General features: G+C 52.8%; 1 protein-coding gene across 5 annotated transcripts in view; it reads left to right on the forward strand.

Moving 5' to 3' along the window:
* enah (ENAH actin regulator) overlaps positions 1-25,584 on the forward strand; it is a 107,993-nt gene that overhangs the window by 42,766 nt on the left and 39,643 nt on the right. For all 5 annotated transcript variants that reach the window (XM_035422394.1, XM_035422393.1, XM_035422391.1 and 2 more), the window contains exons 2-3: positions 11,471-11,636; positions 19,931-20,108. In XM_035422394.1, coding sequence (XP_035278285.1) covers positions 11,471-11,636; positions 19,931-20,108 — 344 coding nt within the window. The remainder of the gene's footprint in view (positions 1-11,470; positions 11,637-19,930; positions 20,109-25,584) is intronic.

The raw sequence follows: 25,584 nt of genomic DNA on the forward strand, positions 1-25,584 counted from the left end.
CCTGTTCATGTTGAGCTGTGACGATAATTTTGATTGTTTTGGAGGAAACCGGCGGGTAGAATGTGTGTGCACGTGCACGTGTGCGCGCACGTGTACGTGGATGCATGAACGTGCTGGATGTGTTTTGTGTTGTCAGTTGTTTTGCAGGAGGCTCTCTTCTTCCTTCCTCTCTGCTCATCCCTCCCTCCCTCCCTCTCTCCTCTCTCTCGGCTCGCACACAGAAGGGTTATACATAAAACCCACCCACGCACACAGTGTTGCTACGGTGATGGCTGTAATTTCTCAGCCTATAAAAAGATTTTGAGCAAAGCGAGGGCACCAATGAAGTATTGTGACTTTAGAGTAGTGCTTTTTTTTCACGGCTCGAGAGAGGTGGGGGGTGGGGGGGAAAGGTGGCGTGGGGCGCTCTCCCGAAATTTCCCGATAAATCAGCAGGTTAATGAACCCGGAGGATGCGTGTGATTGCTGACGGCCTCGCTCTGATCTGGGCTCACGGTGTGCAGGCAGCCGGGCTGAAGCTGGAGTGTTGGGCAGGGCGGGGGCGGGGGCGGGGGGGGGGGTGTTATGGTTCTGTCTCTGTCTCCGTTTGCATCTCTCTCACACGCAGTCCCCTGGTTTTAGAGGCGGGGGGCGGGGGGGTTTAGGATGGGTTACAGCACAGCCCCCGACGGGGACGTCACCATCACCGTCTCTCAGGGCCGCCGAGGTCAGGAAAAATAAAATCAATCCTTTTCGGACCGAGCGTGTTGTGCAGCATGCAGGCAATTCCAGTTATAGGGATTTATGACTGTTTTGACCCTTTCCCCCAAACACACACACACACACAATCTCGCACACTGACACACACATACTCTCTCACATGCACACACACACACACACACACTCACACAATCCCGCACACTGACACACACATACTCTCTCACATGCACACACACATATGCGCACACACACACACGCAGACACACACTCTCTCACACGTGCACACACACACACACACACTCACACACACACAATCCCGCACACTGACACACACATACTCTCTCACATGCACACACACATATGCGCACACACACACACGCAGACACACACTCTCTCACACGTGCACACACACACACACACACTCACACACACACAATCCCGCACACTGACACACACATACTCTCTCACATGCACACACACATACTCTCTCACACGTGCACACACACACACTCTCTCACATGCACACACACACACACACACTCACACTCACACCGTTATTCTCCAGCTGCAGTATCCGGGAGCAGTGGTGAAATCGCGGTGGTGGCGGCGGCGGCGGCGGCGGCGGGATTGGCGGGATTGGCGGGGCTGTGGACGTGACCCGTCGGGGTTTTCCTGCGTCTCCTCAGTCGGCTTTAAAATCTGTTTACAAAATGAGGTTACGCCAAAAACACGCTGTCACGCAGTCCGACACGTTTATCTCCGTCTAAACGCAGCCTTGCTCTCCACAGCCTATGCAAAACCCCTCGTCTGTAACAGTCTGAGTGCTTTGCAGCTGCTGTGATCGGCCGCGTTCAACACACGGCTTTCTCCCTGATCAGATCTCATGGACAAACCTTTCGGTAAAATGGGTAGAAGTGTAACAAAGGCTCAAAAAGGACTTTTCTTCCCGGTAGTTGTAATTACAGGGAGCCCTCCTACTACCTGTATGCCGTCAAAATTTTGTATTGACAAGCAAATTGGAATTCCGCCGGGGTTTTTAACGGCTTCCCCGTGCCGTCTCAGGACGTCCGCGGCTGAGCAGGCGAAAAGGAGGAAGGCATTGTGGGTATTATATTTTCTGGTTCTGAAACCCTTAAGGGAGGCTTAATAAATTGTAAATGATTTGTGTCCAGGCCGGCGCGTACAAATTAATTTAGCTGCGGTACATGCGGGGGGGTGGGGGTGGGGGGGGGGGATTTGGCGAGGGCGGTTCTACGCGACGGGCTAGCCCTGTGCGTTTTCGAGACGCGCGCGGTCGGTCGCTTAAAGTTTAACGACGGCGAAGGTTCTCCGAGGGGCGCGAGCCGTCGGGCGGGGCGTGCGCTGACAGGGCGCCCTGCGGAGCGAATGTCTGACAGCGGCGCGGTGACAGGCGGACGCTGCAAAGCCTCATGGGAGCCCCCGTCTGAATCCGGAACGGGGACGCATCTGACAGGTGACGAATTGACAGGAAGGGACAGGGGGACGTCTCGCACGCCCCTCGTCTCTCTCGCTCTCTCCTCCGGGTTTGGTGGAGGTGTGGCAGATGTTTCCCCGGAGGACCGTGCGGTTTGGACGTAACTGTGTCACGGAAAATGCTGAGCTCGCAAATCAATATACCGTTTGAAGGAATGAAAAGCCTACCCCTCCCCCTCCCTCTCTTTCTCTTCCTCTCCCCCTCCCTCTTGCTCTCTCTCCTCCTCCTCCCCTCTTGTTCTCTCTCAAGTGTTCTGATATGTTGTAGTTATTAATTTTTTTATTTTTATACAAGATTTCCTGATTTTTGTACCCATCGTGTTGTTGGTTGGTCAGGATGGTTTTCTTGTGTATATTCCCAGTATCCAATGAGATGCAACGATGAGCCTTGTTTATCAGTCGATGAGGCTGGCTAAAGCTGGCTCTGCACACATAGAACAGTCATGAACAGAATGTAGATAAGGAGTGACATTCATTGACGTTGGCATTAGCAGTCAGTTAACTAGGGGTGGGAAAACGTACAGGTACATTAACGAGTAAATGTGATCTCATTATTAACGGCTTTGGAAGGACCCGTGGTGCAGTTGGTGGTACTGTTTTTCGCATTTAAAGTTTGGTGAGCGTTCGCTTTGTTGTATTGTTCTCAGGTAGAGTGCTACTCCTGAATGTGCCGTGAAGTTCTACTGTGACCTTCACGCTTGTGACATCATCTCTTTGTGGGCTAATGGGTAAATAAAGGTATGTTTGCTGGTTGAAAGGGTGCTCATGGGTTCTGAGAGCAGGGTGCTCATTGAAGCTTTGTGCAGTAAATATGTTGGGTGCCGAGGGGCAGGGGGGTTGTGGGACGTTACTCCCCCATAGGAGTAGCCTGGGTCCTGTCACCACCATCGCGGGGTCTCTTGCATCCCCAGCTGGGTCGGTGCGAGACCACCTGTGCCAAAATATACTACTGAACATGCAAACTTGTAGAAAAGCAGTTTCCTACATTGGCTTCAGATATCTGAGATGGCATCAGCTCCAGCCCAAAAGGATGTGCGGCCATTGGGGAGATAAAAATCGACATTGGTTTCCCCAAACTACTGCGAGTGTCGACTTGGTGCTCAGTGGGTGATTGGTGTAAAATGTAAATCTTCATTCTGGAATACAAGTCTCTGTCTGCACAGCCTCTTATTCAAGTTACCGAAGGCTGTGGCAGGAACGCCTTGGCGCACGGTGTTGCTAACATGCCTGTTCATTAACTCCAGCACTGCGCTGCTAAGGGACCGCTTGGGGATTAGGCCCGTTAGCCTCGCGGTCGTGCGGTAAGAGGACGCCAGGGGAACCCGAGGTCGTACCATCTCTCTGTGGGTCGCCATTAAATCCTGCTGCCATTTTGCGGTGTGGGTACGAGCCGTGTAGAAATGAGGTGTATGTGGTTTTATGAGTGCCATCTGTTTGACGTGGCTCCAGGTATGACGCTCGTCGATTGGCCACAGCGATTTGAACGCTGCAACCCGTTTTCAATGTTCTCTGATCTCTGAATCTGATCTTTAGGCAACAGTGAGTAAATAAGATTGGTCAATCTGAGCTGTGTGCCTGTTTCATGAGCTGGGATTGGTCATTATCAGGAGAGTGTAGAAAGCAAGAAGAAAGTTTGAAAGTTGTTGTCCTCGTTAGCTGAGTCAAGTTGAGGCACAAAGGCTGCTGCTCCCATCGATAAAGGCGATTGATTGCCCTGTGTGACTTTAGCACGATGTTAGCATTGACCCCAGCCGCTCGATTTTGCACTAAAGGCCCCAGGTAACCCTTTCCAGTCCCAGCAGAAACGCGAGATGGGGCGTGCCAGAGTCCGACTCGAGGCGCTCGGGTCAGGGAGTCCAGGGAGATAAGTGCAGGGCTCGAGCGCGACACGCCGGCCCCTTGCTTTGAAGGCTCGGAGCCCTGTGGTAGGAAGCGCCGTTGTCAGCAGATTACGGAGAGCCTTATCGTCCTCTCATCTCTCCCCCCCCCCCCCCGCGCTGTGGTCTCCCTGAATCCAAGCTGGCCACTTGAGTGCCTGTCCTCCAAGAGACCACTTAGACTGAGGGATCCAGGCCTCCTTCCAGTCCCTGTCTGAAACCCCACCAAGTTATTCTGTCCAAGTCCCTCCTCGAGAGTCTCTTCAAAATGGGAACTGTGGTGTGGATAAAAGAAATGGAATAAAAAAAAATATTTTTTTTTTTGAGGGGAGAGGGGGCAACTTTTTTACAGTTTAAGAGCTAGCAGACATCACTGAGGCTCTGAACCTTGTTTATTTTGTGGCCTGGCACAAGGTTTTCTTTGTGCTTGAGCTCGAGTTGTTTTTTATGTTGATGGGACTGTGATTGAGACTCTTCCTTCATTTTAATGCAGGGCGACTCTGCAAGCACAGCTACGCCGTTGTGCCGTCTCTGAATGGGAGAACGGTCTCTCCACTGAAACCTGTGGACCCCCCCGTCCATTCTGGAGCATTACCCCCCACTGTTAAAGAGGAGATGCACGAGGACGGGGAACTTGTGTTGAGGTTTTTTATTTTTTCCTGTTCTTGGCGGCATTCCATTTTTCGGCTCCTTCGAAACTCCGGGTCGCATTCCCTGAATGCTGGACGGCGTAGAGCCAGTTCTGCCTCATTCCCCTGACGAGGAGCACAGCAGTTGCGGAACCCCAGTGCTGCTGTGCGTGTGTTTGCACACACCCACGGTGACGCATCCGATTGAGATCACACTTGACCTTACCTACCGCATTCTTCTTGGGTCTTCACTTTGATCACACATGACCTTACATGCCACATTCTTATTGGGACTCGGCTGGGATCAGACATGACCTTGTATACCACATTCTTATTGGGAATTCACTTTGATCACACATGACCTTATATACCACGTTCTTGTTGGCACTCAACTGTGCTATGCTAAAAAATATTTTTATACAAATGAGTTCAATTTTAATCAGTCCTCCCTCAGCACGCAAATAATTATTTTTAATGTTTCCCGTTCTCTTGCCTGGCCTGTTTGCGTTGGAGATTTGATCGTGTAAAATTTAAGTGAATAACATGCTCATCATGTTTGTTGTAGATATTGATGATTCATGCTTTTGTATTTATTAGTGTATTTTTTGTATTTTTAATTATTCATGAATTATTTGTTGACACGAACGTGTGGGCAAGTCTTGAGTATTGTTATAGTGGTGAAATGGAATGAGTCCCTTGTGGAAAATTTTTTATATTGGTGTTTTTGTTTACTTAAAACAATTGAACCTCAGTCACTTCCATCTTTATTTTGGATAATGAGGATGAATTGTCCTTTCACTCGTAATGAGAATGCACATTTGCACAACAGAAATGGCAATAGCAGAACACAGCAAACTAAGAGAAAATAAAAAATCACACCTTTGTGTGTATTGAGCACAATAGTTTGGTTTAGGTTTATTCTTCTCCATGGACTCTTATGCTCCAGACAGTAAGATGGGGGGCGGAGGGGAAGGTGCAGGATACGTTTTAAGCCGAGGCTCAGGTGGTGGTGTCCCCTGTGAGAACCTTCCGGAATGTTCCGCAGCTGCGCTGTATAATCGGGCCCCAGGGTTCGCCTCGCGCCGCTCCGGACCGGCTCCTGCGTCAGAGGCGGTCCCTCTTGGAAGCCCCCCCCCCCCCCCCCCCCCCCCCCCCCCCCCCGATGCTATATGTCTGTGCAGAAGCAATAATGTGAACGAAACGGGAAAGGGCCCATTTGCTGCAATTCCATAATGGCGGCGGTATGGAGTCTTGCATAACCCCCCTGTGGGGTGCGCTTGGGGGTGTTTCCAGGTGTTCGGGAGCCATCGGGAGCTCCGAACCCGAGGTTGTCACGGGGATGCTTCATACAGGTGGCGCACGGGCCTCGATTGGTCTCTATTACTAACGGGGGACACGGCGATGTGAAAAGACACGCGATAGGCTGCGAGACGCATGACACGCTGAGTGGGATTGGACAGGCTGTACCCTCAGGTGCTGATGTGACTCGCGCTCCCTGTTCCGTGGAATGACAGTCGCTTAATATTTCAGCCGGCGAAACCTGTTCGTGCCCTTCGGGTGTTTACGCAGAAAGGGCGTGGTCTCGCTGCGGCGGAGTTTATCTGGGGGGGGGGGGAGAACGCTGCGGGGAATGTTAATAAAAAATAATCTCATTTTTCTCTACATTCAATATGTTTTTATCATCCTGTTACTTCTCCCCGCTTTCCTGTGCTGCTTCTTTCATGCCGTATCCCGACTGTGCTTCTGGAGGCTTTTCAGTCCATTCAGGAAATGAATGTCAAAGTCAGTTAATTCACTGCGAGTTCCTCACAGAACATTATGGGGATTTAAAATTCATTAGGCCTAGTTGAATTTCAGCTTGTTTCGTTGACTTAACTGAATTGAAATGAGCCCAGTCCTGATCCAGTACTGTGTACAGTGATGGGGTATCCAGGAAGAACGGTCTGCAGACGCCTCTGATTGACAGGCGAGACAGGAAGTCGCACGTAGGCCTTGGAGATAGTGAGCCAATGAGAAATTCAACAGGACGTCTCTGTCAGATGTTTGTGCGTCAGCAGAAAATGAGATCTACGGTCTTAAGAGGGGTATGGCACAATGACTTGGTCACAAAAAAAGGACATGGTTTGATTTAATTTCAAAATGCTTTCTATTCGAAAAAAATAAATGAAGGAAAATGTTTCGCTTGACGTACCAGGCATTGGTAAAATCAGCCTCATCGACTTGGTATTGTTGTGAACTTAAAAACCTTCCTTAAAATGTGTCTTCAGAATGCCCGGAAGACTTCGCTGATTACGAATTCCACGTGCACATCTTTGTTAAATAATAGCTAAGCTGCTTATGATTTAGGAGAAAACGGTGTAGGACAGCGATCTGCATTCCTGGTCCCAGGCCGCAGGGTCTGCTGGTTTTTTGTTTTCGCCTGAATACCAGCAGCCGGTTCAGACCCAGGAAACCAGGCCGGGTGAGTTAACCGTTTAATCGACCGCCTCTGAGCGCTGAGTGACCGCAGATACCGGCCGACCCCGCGGCCCGCCGGGACCAGGAACGAAGGTCTCTGTTCCGGGGGTGCTCTTTCACCCTGGGCGTGTTCCGCGGGGTACTTCCGCACGCCCACCGGCTGTTGGGCCCGCCCTGACTCAGAGGGCTGCTGGAGACACTCGCTCCTTTGTTCGGATTTCCCCCCCCCACTCTATTTTTCACCAGAGACACGTCTGACTCACGCACATCGCCGCTCTTCTGAAGACCGGCCCCTCTGCTGCGGAAGAGCTCTGCGAAGACTTTCCGGGCTTCCCAGTGTCTGTCGGATGCGTCGCCTCTCTCCCCTGTTTGCTTCCCGACGTAATCGCTGTCGATGTGCTTTTAGTCGTCGCGGCTTGGCAGACGTTCAAGACGACACCTTCCCAGACCGGCCCGCTCATTCATATTTATCCCGTGTGCGGCTAGAGAAGGGGGTCTTCTTCGCTCAAACTCACTCGCGCTGACAGGGCTGACCGGCTGACAGGAACTCTTTAGCGGAGGACAGGAAGCAATGCAGAAACATCGATCCCGTGAGACAAATATTGTCTGTGTTCCACGGTGCTTGATCGACACAGTGCCGTCCCGCTTGCTTTTTAGGAATCTTAGAGGCGGGGTTTCGTGAGAGACCCCTCCTTTCGTGTCCTCCTCTGGCCTTTTCTGCTTATTTTGGACCATCATTAAAACCATACGTGTAGGAAAAAAAACAAACCAAAAAAAAGACCACAGAATGTAGGTCCATCTCTTCTCTCCTTCTCTTCTCTTCTTTTTTGTTTTCTGCAGGTCCGCTGAAGCGATGACGGTACGCCTTGCGTGCGGGAGATGAGTTTACGGACTTGTGGGCGGGGGGGGGGGGGGGTGGTAATTACGCTGTGTCATCGCATTGCTTGGCCTGGTTGTTAATAAATCATCATGTTTAACCACCCCCTTGCCCCCCGCCAACCCAACCCCCCTGCCACTCCTCCAGCCCTGCAGCGCTGGTACTCAGGGGTGGAAAGAGCTCTGACAAATCAAGCCCCCCACCCCCCCCCCCTTCCAGCCCCCCCAGTCAGTTTACCACAACCTTGGATATGACTGGGCTGAGCTGCTTGTGGTTGGAAAGCAGCGCGGTGAGGTCCGGGGGTTGGCGGTATGTTGGGGGTTGGCGGTCTTTGTTGGGTCGCGGCGGCTTCCTCCCGCGGTCCTGGCTGAACGCACGCAGGGGCCCCTCTCGCGTCCTTCCAGCGGGCAGCGGCGAACCGCGGCGGAAACAGAACCTCCTTACGCCGCTGAGAATGTGACCCGTTTGTGCCGAAACAAAGCATTGAACTACGCGCCCTTCCTTCCCCCCCCCCCCCTCGTTTGTACTTTGCCCTGTTAGCATTGCGCCGCTCAGGCTAATGGAATCCTCTCATAGACGGGCGCGTCGCTGGGCCGTGTCACAGAGGTCACCCGTGCACCCATGGTCCTTTGCGTTGCTATTTCCGCGCCCCTGTGTCAACAGTCGGTGGCCTTTTCTGAGCTTTAAATCGTTCATAATTATGAGCAATGAGTTCCTTTGTCATTTTTAAGATGGGAATCCGTTGGCGCGCCCCTCAAACGGGCGCGAGCGCTAGCTGGAGCGCTAGCTGGAACAGGCCTCAGTCCTCAGGCCTCTCTCTGTCAGCACGCTGTGAGCGAAAAGCGGCCTTTCACACAGAAATACACTTCCCATCAGTCCGCGGTGTGTTCGTACGCCGTTACACACGCCTGTCAGCCGCAGGTCAGTCAGACCTGTGGCCTCGCGGAGCAGGAAGCGTGTGCCGATGCGCGTGGAGCCGTGTCTGACGGCGCGGGGCGATTTCTGTTTTTAGCGGCTGTTTATGCGGCACGGACGGAGGCCCTCCTCTGCCCGACGATGGCGGGGGGGTTGGGGGGGGTTGGGGGGGGGGAGGGGGCGCTGAGTCAGCGCTCGTGCGGCGTCTCCATTCTCTTCCTCCCAGAGGCTTTTCCCTCGAAGCTCCCGCCCTACTCTTCACCATGCCGCGGTCTTCAGAGAGTAACACCAGCCTAATGCCTCAGCCTCTGATCTGTACTGACCGCCAGTGGCTTCCTCTTACCCCCTCTCTCTCCCTTTTTTCTCTCTCTCTCTCTTTCTCTCTCTCTCCACCTTCTTGGTATCTCTCTTTCACTTTCTCTCTCTCTCTTTCTCTTCAGTAATCAAAATACAAGCTGCATGTTTCACCGAATCGAGTTTCACCCATTTAAGGTTGCCCTCTCTGCTCCTGTCACATTAGTCTGCCATTAGACCTCATACAGACAGTTTTGTTTCCGTAAGCTGAAACGCATTAAACGAGCTGTATGACTCGTTGCATAATTGTGTTCTAAAGGCCTGTGCAGAGAAACACAGCCGGACTGGACTGACCTTGGCTGGTTATGACACATCGCCTTTTTTCCCCTCAGATTTAAATCTCCATTTCCCCCAGAGGCCTTCAGTGCTGAAATGCCTCGTGTGCGGCTGTGCTCTGAGTGGGGTTCCAGAGGAGACAGGACCCTGTGGGGCTGGTGTAAATTTGGGTGGAGGTTCCAGAGGAGACAGGACCCTGTGGGGCTGGTGTAAATTTGGGTGGAGGTTCCAGAGGAGACAGGACCCTGTGGGGCTGGTGTAAATTTTGGTGGAGGTTCCAGAGGAGACAGGACCCTGTGGGGCTGGTGTAAATTTTGGTGGAGGTTCCAGAGGAGATGGGGGACCCTCTGGGACTGGTGTAAATTTTGGTGGAGGTTCCAGAGGAGATGGGGACCCTCTGAGGCTGGTGTAAATTTGGGTGGAGGTTCCAGAGGAGATGGGGGACCCTCTGTGGATCTGGTGGCTGAGGCAGGTTAAGCAGAAGGGGGCGGAGCCTCTGGGGGGAGGCGGGGCTGAGTTATTGGAGGCCCTGTTTGTGTCAGGGGAAATGAGGCGGCTGCTGCTGCAGGGGCTGGAGGTGGAGCTGCGCTGCAGTGTTTACGCCAGGAGGACAGGAGAGAGCCGCCGTCTGAGAATAGGATCCTCGGCTGCAAATTGATTGTGTGGAAAGAGGCCGCATCGCTCTCCTGCTTTCTGCAGAGTCGGGAGTCCCCGCAGAGCTCCTCATTCCTGCTCTGTGTGTGTGTGTGTGTGTGAGATAGAGAGAGGGAGTGTGTGTGTGTGTGTGTGTGTGTGTCTGTGTGTGTTTGTGTGTTTGTGTGAGTGTGTGTGTGTTTGTGAGAGAGAGAGAGGGAGTGTGTGTGTGTGTGTGTGTTTGTGAGATAGAGAGAGGGAGTGAGTGTGTGTGTGTTTGTGAGATAGAGAGAGAGGGAGTGTGTGTGTGTGTGTGTGTGTGTGTGTGGAGGTCTGGCTGTTGGGGCTGGATTGTGCTGCCAGCTTGTTTGTGTGTGCGTTAGAGGGAGCCCCCAGCATTGCAGTCACCCTGGGTATACTGCCTGTGCTGCTGTTGTGAGTGGAACCACTTTCTGGTCCTCCTACTCTGCTCTCCTTCAGTGCTCACTGTGAATATGTGCATCTCAATTGCCCTTCTACGGCCCAGCTAACCCAATACATTTTCAGTGCTGCTGCAGTGTTAGAACACTAACAAAATATTCCAGTAACCTTGTGAGAACATTGTGTGTTTGCTGGGAGCATTGTTTTCCCTGAAGTTTTCACATGGCATGTCATCAAAATGTACGTTTCTCATTGCGTGTGCAGTTTCTCCAGTACCACGCGTCTGAGCGATAATGCTACGGTGTCATGGCTTTTATCTCCGATTGGCCGATCCCAGGCCTCCATGTGACCTCTTGCGCTTGACTGGCTCGTGTGATTCGCTCGTGGGCTGTAATTTGCTCACAGAGCCAGAAAGAAGCAACCCGATTTCTGACACTGACCACTGAATTGTACCTGCAGTGTGGCTCGACTTTAAAGCCATTTTTTTCCCGTCCGGGATCATGCTTCCAGGGAAACTTCCGGTCGTTGGTATGGCAACGTGTCCCTGTCCGGGTGAAGTGAAGGATGAAGAACGCCGCGGTTGGGTCGTACTGTGGCCATGGGCCTTGTAACGCAGTTGACCCTTGTGCGTATGTGTATGTGTGTGTGTGTGTGTGTGTGTTCACACGTGCGTGTGTGTGTAGATGTGTGAGCTGAATACTCATGTTCTGTCTCTCTATCTCTCTCCCTCTCTCCCTCTCCCTCCCTCCCTCTCTCCCTCTCTCCCTCTCCCTCCCTCTCTCTCTCCCTCTCTCTCTCTCTCTCCCTCCCTCCCTCTCTCTCCCTCTCTCTCCCCGCAGTGAGCAGAGTATCTGTCAGGCCCGGGCCGCCGTCATGGTGTACGACGACGCCAACAAGAAGTGGGTCCCGGCCGGGGGCTCCACGGGCTTCAGCAGGGTGCACATCTACCACCACACGGGGAACAACGCCTTCCGGGTGGTGGGCCGCAAAATCCAGGACCATCAGGTGAGCCCGGGACGGGGGCAGGGGGGGCGGGGGGGCAGAGGGGGCAGGGGGGGCGGGGGGGCAGGGGGGGGCAGAGTGGCGGGGCTTGGGGAAGGAAGACACTGTTGACACTAAAGGGACACCTCCCTCTGGCTGATGCAGTGCGTGCTCTCTGCCCCAGTGTTCTCCACATCAGCTGTCAGTCCAGCAGCCTGTGGTGCATGCTGGGATATGGCCCATGGCCCTGAAGGCACACTGGTACTGTTATACGCACACAGAGAATTCTGGAGGTTCCTGCTCTCTGTCCACATCTTTTTCTTTTTTTCCCGCGTGTAAACACCAGCGGTTTGAGTCGATTCTGTGTTTTCGAAAATTCTTCGAACGTTTAGAGCACGGAACATTTGACAATGCCAGAACTGCTCCTTCTAATCATTTGTGCCCTTCCAAATTCATTCCAACATGGAGTCCTGGCTCCGCGAAACCCAACAGGCTGAGAGCAGTTAAAACTGACCTTCTCTGTTAAAAAACGTCCCCGTTTTCTGCAGTTTTTTTAAAAACATTTTTTTCCATTTTTTTTTTTTTTTCCTTTTTTTTTCCTTTTTTTTCACATGGAATATGGAGCGATGGTGCTCTGATCCGTTGCTTTCATGGCGACGGGCGCATCTTTTGCCGCCTGCTAAGCGGGTCGATCCAGAACCGAAATTTGGAGGCTGATCTGAGCCGGACCCGCTGGCCCGTCCGTGGCGGAGCTTTCCGGAACGTTTACTCTCTCTTCCTGGGTCCAGGAAATGGACCGGGTCGCTGATAACAGGGCGGTCCTGACTGACCCGAAGGAGAGCATCACACAGTGTAACGGTGTACCCTAGAGAAAGGACTCCCCCAGTATGAGGCTGCTTCAGGCTTTCACAGGAACTCGGCTGATTTGGGTCCCAGCAGCGACCCAAGCTTGCTTCTCTCTTGTAGGGCCGACTATAAATAAATAAAATGAAATAAAATTCCAAAAATGATTTATTTTGTGATACAGCGGCGGGCGTCTGAGCGTTCTGGAACAGTCGGGCCTCTCGGTGATGGAAAGGCGGCGTCAGGCGGTTCCATCGCGGCGCGTCTGCCGTTATTTGCCGAGCTTTGCGAGCGCGTTTCCAGCTCCAGTGGTGCAGACGACAGGCCCTGTCTCCAGGATTTGTTGCTGGATTCCTCCCAAACTCCACACTCCCCCCCCACCCCCCTGTTCCCCCTCCCTGTCCCAAACAGGACATTGAGATCTCAGCCAGAACTGACAAACTCCTGCGAGGTCCGCTCCGCTTCGCCCTCAATGTGCCGAAACCCGGAGCGCCATCAATCTTCGCTCCGCGAAATCTCCGCTGTTTTTAAAAGTCCTTTTGTCCTTCGGATGCTGCAGACGCGTGACCCTTCCTGTTTCCGATTCACATCTTCCTCTGCGCTCCATGAGAGAGCGCTCCAACGTTGGTTTCATTTAACCTTGTATGATGTGGGCATCACAAATATGTGATTGGAATGTGCTTAACTGAACATTCTAATGCTGATGTCACAATCTCTGCTGGCAAAGTTCTAGAACACCGCGGGGAAGGGGGGAGAAACGTTCCATAAAACCTGCTCTTTAAAGGGATCGTTTCTTTTCACTGCGTCTAGCACACGTCTGAGTTAGAGCACGCTCCCAGAGCGATGTTTGGGAACCAGGCCTCCTCCAGATGAGGGGATGTTGGCAGTCTCCCCGGGGGGCTGCGCATTGCTCAGTAGCGGTGTAATAGATCAGCGGTGATGTAACCGCGCCATGTGTCGGAGGTGAAAGGTGACCGCGGCGTGCGTCAGATGTCCCAAAGTGAAAACGGATGAGGACAGTTTGGATGTTCCCTGCACCTGAGGGGCCCCTCTCTCTCACCCCCTCTCTGGGCCTGCTGGGACTCCTGGGCCTCTGCTCCTCCTCCTTTCCCCTCCGTGTCTGCTTCCCCTGGTCCAGGACGGGGTGAGAGGCCTCCCCTGGGGGGCAGTGAAACGCAGGCTTGGCGGTTCTGGATCACCTCCGCTGCGCGTCTACCGAGAGAAATTGCCTCGCTGTTCGGTTTGGAAAGGTGGTTAAGCCCCCCACGCGGTCAGCGTTTGCCCCAGAGGAGGACTGCAGCTGGGGGCTGGAGGCAGGCACCAGGGTCCCTCTGCTGCGGGCTGGAGGCAGGCACCAGGGTCCCTCTGCTGCGGGCTGGAGGCAGGCACCAGGGTCCCTCTGCTGCGGAGACGGCTCCTCTTACCCTGCGCCGTTGGGCGGGGCCTCAAGGTGACCGCAAGGTGGGAGGCGGGCCCGTCCGTCCCAGCGGGCTGGCGCACGAAATGCTGCCACCCCGCGACTCCTGTGGGCAGCCTGGCGGGTATGAATACCGCTGACGCCATTTACTCGTCATCTGGATACAGACCGATACGGATATACGGGAGCGCAGCCAGTGCGCTGTGCCATGGCCTTTATAGCCTATGCTAATGCTAAGATTGGGATGCTAATTCCCGCGCTCGTCTCCAGCTGAGCCGTTAAACCAGATTGCGGCCTCGCGTGTGCATTCCTTGCCGGCGTGCGTTTGCGGCAAAACCCCAGCGACGCAGGAAGTCCCTGTTCCAGAGCGAGGCGCGGACGCCGTTTGTCGCGGGGAATCGCCGTTTCCTGTCCTCTTCGTTGGATTTACGCCCCGCTCCAGTCCTGCCGGATTGTACGCCGACGCTATATTTAGCCTTTTGGCTGAGAACACGTGCGCGTAGCTCCCGACTGCAACATTTGATGAGGCGAGCGCGTTAGCACGCGATGTGACCTGGTTCACAGGCCTTTCTTTGCATTTGTGTAATTTACATATTACGCAGTGAAGTGCGGTGGAGTACCGTTTTGAAAGCGATGACGGTTATGATCTTATGATGGCGATATTATGATATTATAACTAGGCTGCTCAGCAGGAAACCGTCATTCTCTGGGTTGATGACATCCAGGGGGAGTCATTTTGGGAGGCCCTGGATTCATAAAGACCCACAGCGGTCCAGTCCTACAGACATAAACGGGCACAGTTGGCTTGGTGGCTTATTGACTTCCTGCCACAATTAGGGACAATAAAGTTTTGAGGTTTTGAATCCAGTTTCCCTCGGGGCGAGGCTACATGGATGGTGTCTCGGGATTTAGGCAGGGGTGATTATCCAAAGGAAAATCGTGTATATCGGAACACAGCGACAACAAAAATGCATGCGTCACCAGAAATTTGAAAGGTAGGTAGTACTTGGTGCTTGAAATGATAAATATGGTCCAAGTTGCAAAATTATTGCAAAGGTAATGGTTTTTCAGCTTAGGAATAGTTTGTGTTGGCTTCTGCCCAGAAGCGTAGATCAGGTCAGATTGTAACTAAAAAGTATAGTTATAGGGCTCATCTCTACTATACAGTAGTAGTCTGGCTTGTGCTTTCTTTGACATACTTCATTTATCCAGCAACAGTGATATGTATTACATTTTGCGATTCGGTGGTTTGTTTGTTTGTCTGGCTGATTAGAAGTACAATTAAGATAACCTTGGTCCACGGAGGCAGCAAAACTGGGAGGGTTTGTTTTTGTTTTTTTTTTGTTCTATTTGCTGCTCTGGAAATGACAGTAAATGGAGATTCCGTGAGAGAGAGAGAGAGAGAGAGAGAAGCGGGGGACCTCGGCGGAAGTGACCTCACCTGGAACTGGACGGCAGGTTCAGGCTGATGATTCACGGGTCCCTGGGGAAGGCTCCGGCTCGCTTGACATTTTGAGTGGCTTGCGGCGTCATGAAAGAGCCGCAAAGCATCGAGATGAAAGGACCGACACTGCGGGGATGCTGGAGAGATTTAAGTAGCTTTCTCCTGAATCAGGAGTGTGACTTCTCCGTGGAAAAATGATTTATTTTGTGCGTGAATATCGCTTTGTTTCAGAGCGGATTTGAACGGGAGGCTGTGGCCCTGTGGAAGAGCGTAGGCCGAACCACTCTGAGCGGCGTTTGAGGCGATGCGCTGTACCCTAGTTGGCGGTGGCGGCTGGTTTGCGTCTGACGTCGCGTTCCGGGGGGGGGGATCGCGCTTTCAGCGGTGTCATGTGACTGGTGGGGCAGGCTGGGAAGGTGTGCGGGGGTCACGGGAGTTCGTTTACAGTCATTTGTTTGACAAAGAGGCGCTGCAGAAGTCCCTCAGCCGTAGCGTCTCACCGGGGGGGGGGGGGGGGGGGGGGGGAGGGGGGACGCACCCGTGGCATGCGCTACGTCAGCCATCTTGCCGTCGCGTTCGCTCTCCCATGATGCTCGGAGTAGGGCTCATTCGCCTGCTGCGCTCCTGTTTTCCTTAGTCCTTAGTTTCTGTGTCATGACGTTTTTTTTTTTTTAAGGGGGGGGGGGGCAAAGAGGCAGTGTGTTCTGTTCCTTCATCTTGACTTGTTAGACACCACTAACATTACATTACTGGCATTTAGCAGGTGTAGCATGACTTGCACAACTTTTGCAGTTTTGCATAGTATCCATTATTGGATATATACTAAAGCAATTTTAGGATAAGTACCTTGCTCCAAGGGTGCTGTGTCTGGGAAATCAAACCAGTAACTTTTTAGGTCACAAACCCCCCCCCCCCCCCCCGTTCCTCACCCGTTACGCTACGCTCGCGCTTTGACTACCAAAGCGAGGGAAGGTGGGGACGGGTGAAGTGCGTGTTTCACTTCCAGCCGGCCTGAGGCCTCCTCCGCTCTCCCGGCCAATAGAAAGGCCCGCGTGTCTACGGATGGCCAAGCAAATTAGGCCTTGTTTTTATGTGGGAGTTAAAGAGCGTTAAAGGGGGCGGCGACCTGTCCCTCGGTGCACACTGACAAAGAGAAGGGGGTCTACTGTGCATCCCCCCCCCCCTTTCATAGTGTGGGGAGCTGCGCCTGTGTGTGTGTGGGGGGGGGGAGAGCTGTAGGAGCCAGTGTGCAAGTATGCTGTGGGTTGAGGCCCGGGGGGGGGGGGGTTTTGAGAGAGACTAATTGGCACAGCGATGCTCATTTGCGTTTTTTTTTTTTTTTCTTCTTCTTTTTTGTTTTTTGTTTTTTGTTTTTGTCTTTGAAAGGCCTGCGGGACGAAGCGATTTCCATCCTAATTAAGCACCCCGTCCGCCGCATTCCTTATTTACCCGGCGCGGGGAGAGAGGCGCAGGGATCGGTTCGGCCTGACTTCTGTTCCGTCCTTAGCGGTGCAGCGTTCGCTGAATGCTAATGATCGTCTGCTAGCGGCGCGCGCTTCTGCTTCTCCGAGTCGCGCCGTAACCCAGTTCCATAATGCGGCACGCGCTTCTGATTGGCCGATTGTGACGGCGTGTGTGCAGCGGGGAGTTCGCGTTCCAGCGTGTTCCTCACGCGGCGCGCGTTTTTACTGGTCTTGATGTGAGATAACCGAACCTGAATTTGCGCTGATGTGTGTCTGAGGAAATGTGACACGAGAAATATGGCTGTCAGATGTGCTCTTGACCAGTAAGTGAACCGATGACAGCCGTCTGACATGGAGATTATTTCTGATGTATCGTGAAGGAAATATATAGCTGTGCCTCGCACTGACAGTGGCTTATCGGAGAGGGAGTCTGCCAAACAGTGACTGCAGCCAATCAGAGAAGGAGTCTGCCCTGCAGTGACTGCAGCCAATCAGAGAGGGAGTCTGCCTAGCAGTTAATGCAGCCAATCAGGGAGTCTGCCGAACAGTCACTGCAGCCAATCAGAGAGGAAGTCTGCCCAACAGTTTCTGCAACCAATTAGAGAGTGAGTCTGACTGTGATAGCAGCCTATCAGAGAGTGGGTGTATTTTACAAGGGCAAAAGGAGGTGCTACAGTTGGGTGGTTTCAGCGATGTTGAGATTGTGTCTCAGCCGAAGTGTCAGAGTGAATCTTGGCGCACTCGATGGTTTCTAATAGTGTCAGATGGGCAGTGTCTTCTTTCATTTTCAGACCCCACCGACTGGCACAGGCTTTCCGTCAGAACATTTAGGTTTATTGTTTGAGATGAGTAATAATATCACACATGTAAAGCCAGAGTCCTGAATTAACTTGGTTCCAGATGGGTTAGGCCAAAATAGCAAAAGGGCATTTTACAGTGTAGTCAAAATGTCTGTAGTCAAAGCCTTGTATTTGCATTGCTTGTGTTTCTTTGAAATGAGCAATGGTTGCTTTCCAGTTTGAGCTGGCCTGAACGTACAGTAGTAACCTGTAACACTCGATACCCTTGTTCATTTCGATCTGCACGCTGAAGTGGGTCCTTGGTGGAGTGCCAGTGAAATTTTGTAACCGCAAGATGAAGCGTTTTGTGCAGTTATGTGCAGAACACGAGCATCTCTTTATCAGTGTAATTAAAAGCGGATGAGGAGGAGCTCTCCAGGGGTGTTCGGCTCAGCCTTTCAGTCTTAATGTGATGTGGCCCTGTGTTTCAGATTGAATCATGCCCAAGCCCCAGGACTGACTTCATCTGCGAGCTCTTAGTCCACTGTAGCGTTGCCCAGAGAGGGAAGGTGCCCTGTCAGTAGGGTATTCCAGGCACTGTGAGGGAGGGTGCCCTACTGTTAGGGTACTCCAGGCATCAGGAGGGTGGGTGCCCTATCAATAGGGTATTTCAGGCCTCTTTGGGCAGTAGAATCATAGACTGTATCGGCCAGAGAGGGAGGGTGCCCTATTAGTAGGGTATTCCAGGCTTTGGGAGGGAGGGTGCCCTATTGGTAGGGTGTTCCAGGCTTTGGGAGGGAGGGTGCCCTATTGGTTGGGTATTCCAGGCTTTGGGAGGGAGGGTGCCCTATTGGCTGGGTATTCAAGGTTTTGGGAGGGAGGGTGCCCTATTGGCTGGGTATTCAAGGTTTTTGGAGGGATGGTGCCCTATTGGTAGGGTATTCCTGGCCTCATGACAAACTATGTGAACGGGATGCATGTGCTATCCTGTGGCCTCCCATTAGACAGACAAAAATGCGGCTCTGGCTCCGGCCTGCGATTCTGATTGGGCGTCCCCCCCTCCCCCACCCGGGGGGCATCTCTTTAGCTGCCCTTTCCTTAGTGCCTTTGACTAAGTTACTAATTGCGCTGGCTTCGCCCAGCGTTTGTTCTTTCTAACAACACATAATGATCGTCTTGCCGCTAACCGTTAAAGTGGCTTTTTTTCCCCTTCTCGGGTCGCGTTCCTGAAGCCCAAAGGCCTTTCCTGTCACCTGATTAGTTCTGCTGCTGCGCTAAGGGGCCTCGCTGGGACTATAAGGCTGACTTTGGCGGTTTGTTATTATTACAGCGCCTCGTGTGTGAGCATTTCCTCCCCTTGAATATTTGTGAAAAGCACGGCGTGGACGGATAACTGTGTCGACATGCTGTGCCAGATAGTGACAGGAGATGCTTTTTATTTTCCTCACGGTCTTGCCAGGAAAAAAAAAAAAAAAAAAAAGCTTCAGCAGCAAATATTTTGGTGAAGTGTGACACTTGTAAATTAATTTAAACGTTTCCTGGGAGATGTGGTATGTGGAAATTAAAGTGTACAGTTTGAGAATGTTGGTCACATTGGAGGCCCGGGTCTGCGTTCTGATTGGCGGGCTGGGAGAGGAGTGTGGAGCACGTTCTGGAAGTCAGAATCAGCGATGAACGATCAAGCTGACCCCTGTGTGACTCCATCTACTCTAACATTATTATCCATAAAACAGCTTAAGTGCTAAAGCTGAAATGGGAAAATAAATGATGGAATTAATACCGTTAATTCACTTGCGTTATTATGATGTAGGTGAAAATCTTTTCCTCAAGTACTGGAGCAGTTCTTGTTTTTTGAGTGCTTGTGCCCAACCCTATTAAATACCCAGTTACCCATGATTGAGTGAGAACAGGAATGGCTCTCAAATGCTCAACGACTTCAGACCTGTTGTTTACCACCATTACGGACCTTCCTGGTGTCCCCTCCTCGTCTCGCCCGAGTCTCCCCTTTGTCTCCTCCTTGTCTTCCCTGCGTCTCCCCCTGCTTCTCCCCTTTGTCTCCTCCTTGTCTTCCCTGCATCTCCCCCTGCTTCTCCCCTTTGTCTCCTCCTTGGCTCCCCTGCGTCTCCCCCTGCTTCTCCCCTTTGTCTCCTCCTTGTCTCCCCTGCGTCTCCCCCTGCTTCTCCCCTTTGTCTCCTCCTTGTCTCCCCTGCATCTCCCCCTGCTTCTCCCCTTTGTCTCCTCCTTGTCTCCCCTGAGTCTCCCCTGCATCTCTCCTGCATCTCCCCCTGCGTCTCCCCCGCGTCTCCCCCGCGTCTCCCCTGCGTCTCCCCCGCGTCTCACCTGTGTCTCACCTGCGTCTCTCCTCCCTGCAGGTGGTGATAAACTGTGCCATTCCCAAGGGGCTGAAGTACAACCAGGCCACGCAGACCTTCCACCAGTGGCGCGACGCCCGGCAGGTCTACGGCCTCAACTTCGGCAGCAAGGAGGACGCCAACGTGTTCGCCAGCGCCATGATGCACGCCCTGGAGGTGCTCAACTCGCTGGACACAGGTGAGCGCCCCCCCCCAAAATCCCCCCCTCCCTCACACATCTGTGTATGGATGGATGTCTGTTCTGAGGGGATTTAAAGAGCCGCTTGACTCAGAAATATTCCTGATGTACTGCTCTGCATATTCTGATGAGTAAGTTACTCTCAGTTGAGTAAGATGATGAAAGCCACCTGCACCCTCGGTGTTGCTCCCCACCCCCCCCCCCCCTCCCCCCGACTCCACCACGCCCCCACGCTCCATTATTTTGGTCATTGAACGCTGAAGATGAACAGGCGGCAGGACCCCAGGGTCCGGGGGCGTGGGAGTCGGAGCGCAGCGGGGCTAACGCGGAGCCCGCTAATGTCAAACGACTGGGATCTAAAAATACCGGCAAACTGTTGGTGAAATTATAGACGGCTGCTCAGCAGGAAATGCACTGAAGGGGCCTTTGAGACTTTGCTTGGCTTGCTTTTGTGTATAGAAGGGCGGAGGGGGAATTGAGTGTGTGTGTGTGTGTGTGTGTGTGTGTGTGTGTGTGAGCGCCCTTCCCTTTTGTTCAGGTTCATGTTCCGGTGAGAGGAGTCAATATTACCATTTAGCCTTATGAGCGTATAGTTGCCTCCGCAATAATTGTGTCCTTAAACTTCTGCAGTTCTTTAAAAATAAGTTTTTTTAAACATTTTTTATAAGGCTGACCTTATAGAGAGGAAGACGGCATGTATTATCAGTTCAGTAAAAAAACAACTTTGTGTAAACTGCCAGCTTGAAAAAGGAATCAGATTTTAGGGGCTTTTAAATGTCATGCTGCAGTAATTTCCCTATAAATGATGGTTTTGCTGTGGAGAGAGAGAATGCAAAGCATTGTGGCTCTGGAGTGGTTGCTCTGGGTTACTCCGTGGCACACAGTGATTACCGAGCTATAATCCCTAATAAAATAAGGTTTTTGGAAAATAGTGTAAGTGAAGCATTCTTAGTCCAAAAACAGAAGCACTGTTAAAGTTAAATAGCTACACCTGGGGAAATAACTCATTAGTTCTGCTTGCCTCACTTTCATGATTTTCCATCAAAGCACACAGAAACAAAGGATTCTGGGCTTTTCAAAATGGCGGCGAGTTTTTTCTTTCTACTTCAACAACTGCATTGTAACGTCGAGGAAAATTACTGTCAGATTTTTGTGGGATATGAACTGAAGATTAGAAAATAAATCTAATTACTGGCGAAACCCAAACAGTTTACATCTGAAGGAAAAGGTGAAATGTGAGAGTTTATGAAGTCAGGAATGGGAATAAGAACCAGAACATTCCGTGTTGCTTATACCAAAACGGTTGTGAGCCAGCTTAATCTTACTTAGAAGACTAACTCGATTAAGTGTTACGGATTTCTTGGTCCGCTGCTGACGTGTTCTCGGGCTGAGTGTCGTGTCATGTCGCGTCGCTCTCTCGTCTCCGCGGCTACGAGTGAGGTCACACGTTTTCCGAAGGGCCGTCCCGGCCCGACCTGCCTCGCGAAACGTCTGTAATCAGTCTGTCCCACGGTGAATTTGGGGGCCCTGTGCGGTAAATGAGCGCGAGGCGGCTGGACCGAGTGAGGCCCCGGCTGGATTTAGGCCTTTGGCTTGCGAGAGAGAGGTGGTGGGGGGCGGGGGGGAGGGTCCAGGCAGTCTGAGGGGGGGAGAGCGGAGTGTTCTCGCCAGGCTATAATTTTAGCATTTAGCCAAACTGTTTCTTTATTGGAAACAGATGGGGGTATTGTTCAGGAACAGTCCCTTTTTTTCTTTTCTTTTTCGCCTCCCCTTGCCTCTTCCTCCTTTTTTTTTTTTTTTTTTTTTTTTTTTTTTCCTTTAACGTGATTCATCAGAAAACAATCTGAGCCGCTGGATTTTGAATTACCCCTTCGCCCCATACGGAGAGGACCTAGCGCCAAGGGAACGGAGCAGCCTCGCGGGCAGCGTGCGTTATGGACGGTCTCCGTCAGATGCGAGAGGTAGCTCTCCTTCAGAACGGGGGCCATCTTTGTGTGGGGCACCACAGTATGACACGCAGGGCAACCTTTGGACCAAACTCTCCCCGGGTGGCAGTTTGTCCTTTTCTGGGAGAAGGGCTTGAAGAAGCCCTGCCATTTTAAAGAAGCGCAGTGCAGCTTTTATTGTTTTTATTTTGTCATTTTTCCCCCCACAATGCAATTTCTGGGAACCGTCATCCAAAAAAAACACCCACAGCTTTATTTAAAGATACATTTCTGGTTCCAAAAATCACCCGGAATGTTCTATTCTGGTCCTGTGTTTTTGCGATGCAGTCGAAGGGACAGAAGAGGGTGTTTTTTTTTTTAGGAAGCCTGCGTGTGAATCGGCAGTGAGTTCAAACCGGTTTAAAAATGTGCATGCGGCGTTGCCGTCGGCAACCCCTTCTCCCCCCCTCGACCTTTGCTCCGCCGCCCGTCGCCGTTCCCCTCCGTTCCCCTCGTTCCCCGTTCCCCTCCTCGTCAGAGACGCGCGTCCGCCCGGTGCAGTCCTCCTCTCGGCGTCTGCAGGAAGCACGAGTCTGATAAAGTCTCCGCTGCCGATTTATTAATTACCTGATAGTGATGGGCATAATTATGCGGAGTGACGGTAATTACACTTCCTCTCTATTCAGCTGTGCCCTATCAAGCTATCGGCGCCCGCTGACACTGGAGCATCAGAGAAAAGTTCAGCTTTTCTTCTTCTTCTCTTTTTTTTCCTTCTTATTCTTCTTCTCTGTTTTCTTTAAAAGATGCACCGCAATCAGAGTCTGTGCTTGGATCAGCCCCCTTTTGCAGAGTTTCGCTTTTCTCTCAGGAGCAGCGGGCAGGGGAGTTTGGAGCTTAAGGGGATTTTTTTGGGGGGGGGGGGGGGGGGGGGCTGTTCTCTCCCCACCCCTGAGTGTTTGGAGCTGTCCAATAGCATGTGCAGCCTGTTCCTGTGCAGTTAGCTTAATGAAGGCCCTGAACATGCACTTTCGCCGGAGGCCATTTCTCAGCCCCCCCCCCCCCCTGCTCTGTGAAGGTCCCCCCCCCCCCCCCCCTCCACTTCACCCACCCACCTCCACCACCCCCCACCCCCCACCCCCCCAGCCAGTAATGGAAGAGCAGTCGGGCTGCTTTTTTTGTTCTCCTTCCCCCCCTGAGTGCTGAGTTTGCATAGCGGAGGCGCGGGCTGCGTTTTGGCTATCACGCGGTAACGGCAGGGTTCTTAACCGCCGCTATCAGGCAGACTGAGCTGGGGCGGAGGGTGTGGAAGTCCTGGTTGCCATGGTTTCTCCCGCCGTTCGCTCTGCCTTGTGCTGTTTGAGGTCGAGAGAGGGTTCAGTGACACGTTAGACCGGCCCGGAGTCCCCGCAGTCACACTGACGCAAAGTTAAAGGGGCGTAAAGAAAATCTTTTTAAAATATTTTTACCGTGTCCAGAGCTGGTCATTTCCCCTGGTCATTTCCCCTGCTGCCTGCGGGTGAGTGGCGGGTCACAGGAGCGCTGCCGAAACGCGTCCCGTGAGAGCAGGGGTGCAGGGACAGTCCCGGGACCGTGTCGGTCGGTGCGGCAGTGTCCTGGGATAACTCCGGCAGTGAGCCGCGCTCGGGCGGTCATGCAGCGAGGGTCACCCCTGCGCCCGTGCCCGCTGGGACCCCAGGCGTCCCGCCGTGACGAGGCGCTCAGGCGGAGCCGAAAACAGGCAGGGGCAGGGCGATGCCGGCCACTCGTGGGCCGCTCATGGGCCGTCCGGCACAGCCATGGGTCGTTAGCTTCTTATTAGCCAGCAACCTCATGAGCATCGCTGTGTGGCCGCTGCCTGAGAAAACCATCCACCACATCTAAACTGTGGAACATGGTGACTTCCTGTGCTGGCAGTCATGGGAAATATAAAAAGGTATAACCTTTAATTAATAGTGAAACGTGGTGTAGTTCTCTCTCTCTCTCTCATTCTCCCTCTCTCTCTGTCTCGCTTTCTCACATACACCGGTTACGCAGCAGTTGAAACCAAAATGACTAAATTATTTATTTTCAGTTGAATTTCTCCCAAGTTCTCCCCCTGCTGGCTGTACGTGGCACTACAGGAGATTGGACAGAGGGTCTTCCAGTTGGAAGGCCGTGCTTCATTTCTGCTTTGGTCATGGTGAGCTTCGAGCACACTCTGTTCATGACAGAAAAAGAAACGGGGGGCCTAATTTAGTCTCATATTGAATCGGCTTTCCTAATTCCAGTAGGGTGCCTATAATTAGACTGCCAGGGAATGGAGCAAAGCCATATGATGTTTATCCAAGGTTTTTAAATGCATCACGGCAGTTGTATTTGTTTTCCAGAGATGTCCCAGCCCTTCGTTGTATGCGGCGGCTAAATGCAGCGCTTGCTTGGTGTTGAAGCGTGTTCTAGCATTAGCGTAACCCGGCTGTTGATGGAAGTTCGGTTGTTGCCGCGTACGATGCTGTAATGCGATTGGTGCGGGCCGTGGGTCTCTCCCACGTGACGATGGATGGGGGTGGATCTCAGATTCGGTGTCGGCACAGATCATCCGCGCTGGGGGAGATGACACGCGAAGGCTCTGTTCTTAAACCCTCACCCCGAGTCTCCCTGGCTAATTTTGGAGCGGGGCGAACTCGGGATCGCGTGACGGACTCCGCGTTTCCGCGGCGCTCGTCGTCGGAGCCGGCCGGTCGGCGGGACGCGGCGGCATGCGAGCTTTTTTAAAATAAATGCTGTTGCTGGCCGGCGCTGGAGAGAGCTTGGAGCCGCAGGTCTGGGGTTTTTTTGTGTTTTAAAAAAGCCCCTCGCTGTCCCCGTGCGGCAGGGTACGCGTGCTTGGATGCTTGGCGTGTGACGGAAGCCGTGTTGGGGATTAAGTCCCGTGTGGAAACTGTGTTAAAGTTGAGTTAGTTTCTCAGAGGGCAGACATGGCTTCCCTCGTTGAGAGGAACGGCGGTTGGTGAACAGGCCTCCGGATCGAGTGAGTGAAGCGTTGTCATGGCTTCCCTCGTCGGGAGAACAAGGACGGACTGAATGGTCCATTGTCAGCGCGCCGCGGTTTCTGTTGTAGCGGGAAGGAATTCGCCAGCGCGGTCGTGTGAACAGACCCGGCAGGTGTGTGTGTGTGTGTGTGTGTGTGTGTGTGTGTGTGTGTGTGTGCGTGTGTGCGTGCGTAAGCACGGTCTGGCGCAAGCCCGTGAAGTTCGGGAAGCTGCCGGGGTGGGAGGGGGTGGGGGTGGGGGGGGGGGGTGCACGCTGGTGGGGTCGCTCCACGTTGCCCTCGGCACCGAACCCCCGGAGCCGCGTACGTCACGCGCGTCTGAACGGACGCCCCACCCCCCCACCCCCCCACCCCCACTCGCCTGAGAAGAGCGGCGAGCTTCAAGATCCGGTGAACTCCACGGCCTCTTCACCCACCGTTAGGAGAAACCTCATGGCCTTAAATGGAAAGTGAAGGTGTAGTGGTTCGGGGGGGGCGGGGGGGCATGAGGGAGAAGGGGGGGTCAGAGGCTCTCCGTGGCCCG

This window comes from Anguilla anguilla, chromosome 6, assembly GCF_013347855.1.
Source record: "Anguilla anguilla isolate fAngAng1 chromosome 6, fAngAng1.pri, whole genome shotgun sequence".
In the NCBI taxonomy this organism is placed as follows: Eukaryota; Metazoa; Chordata; class Actinopteri; order Anguilliformes; family Anguillidae; genus Anguilla; species Anguilla anguilla.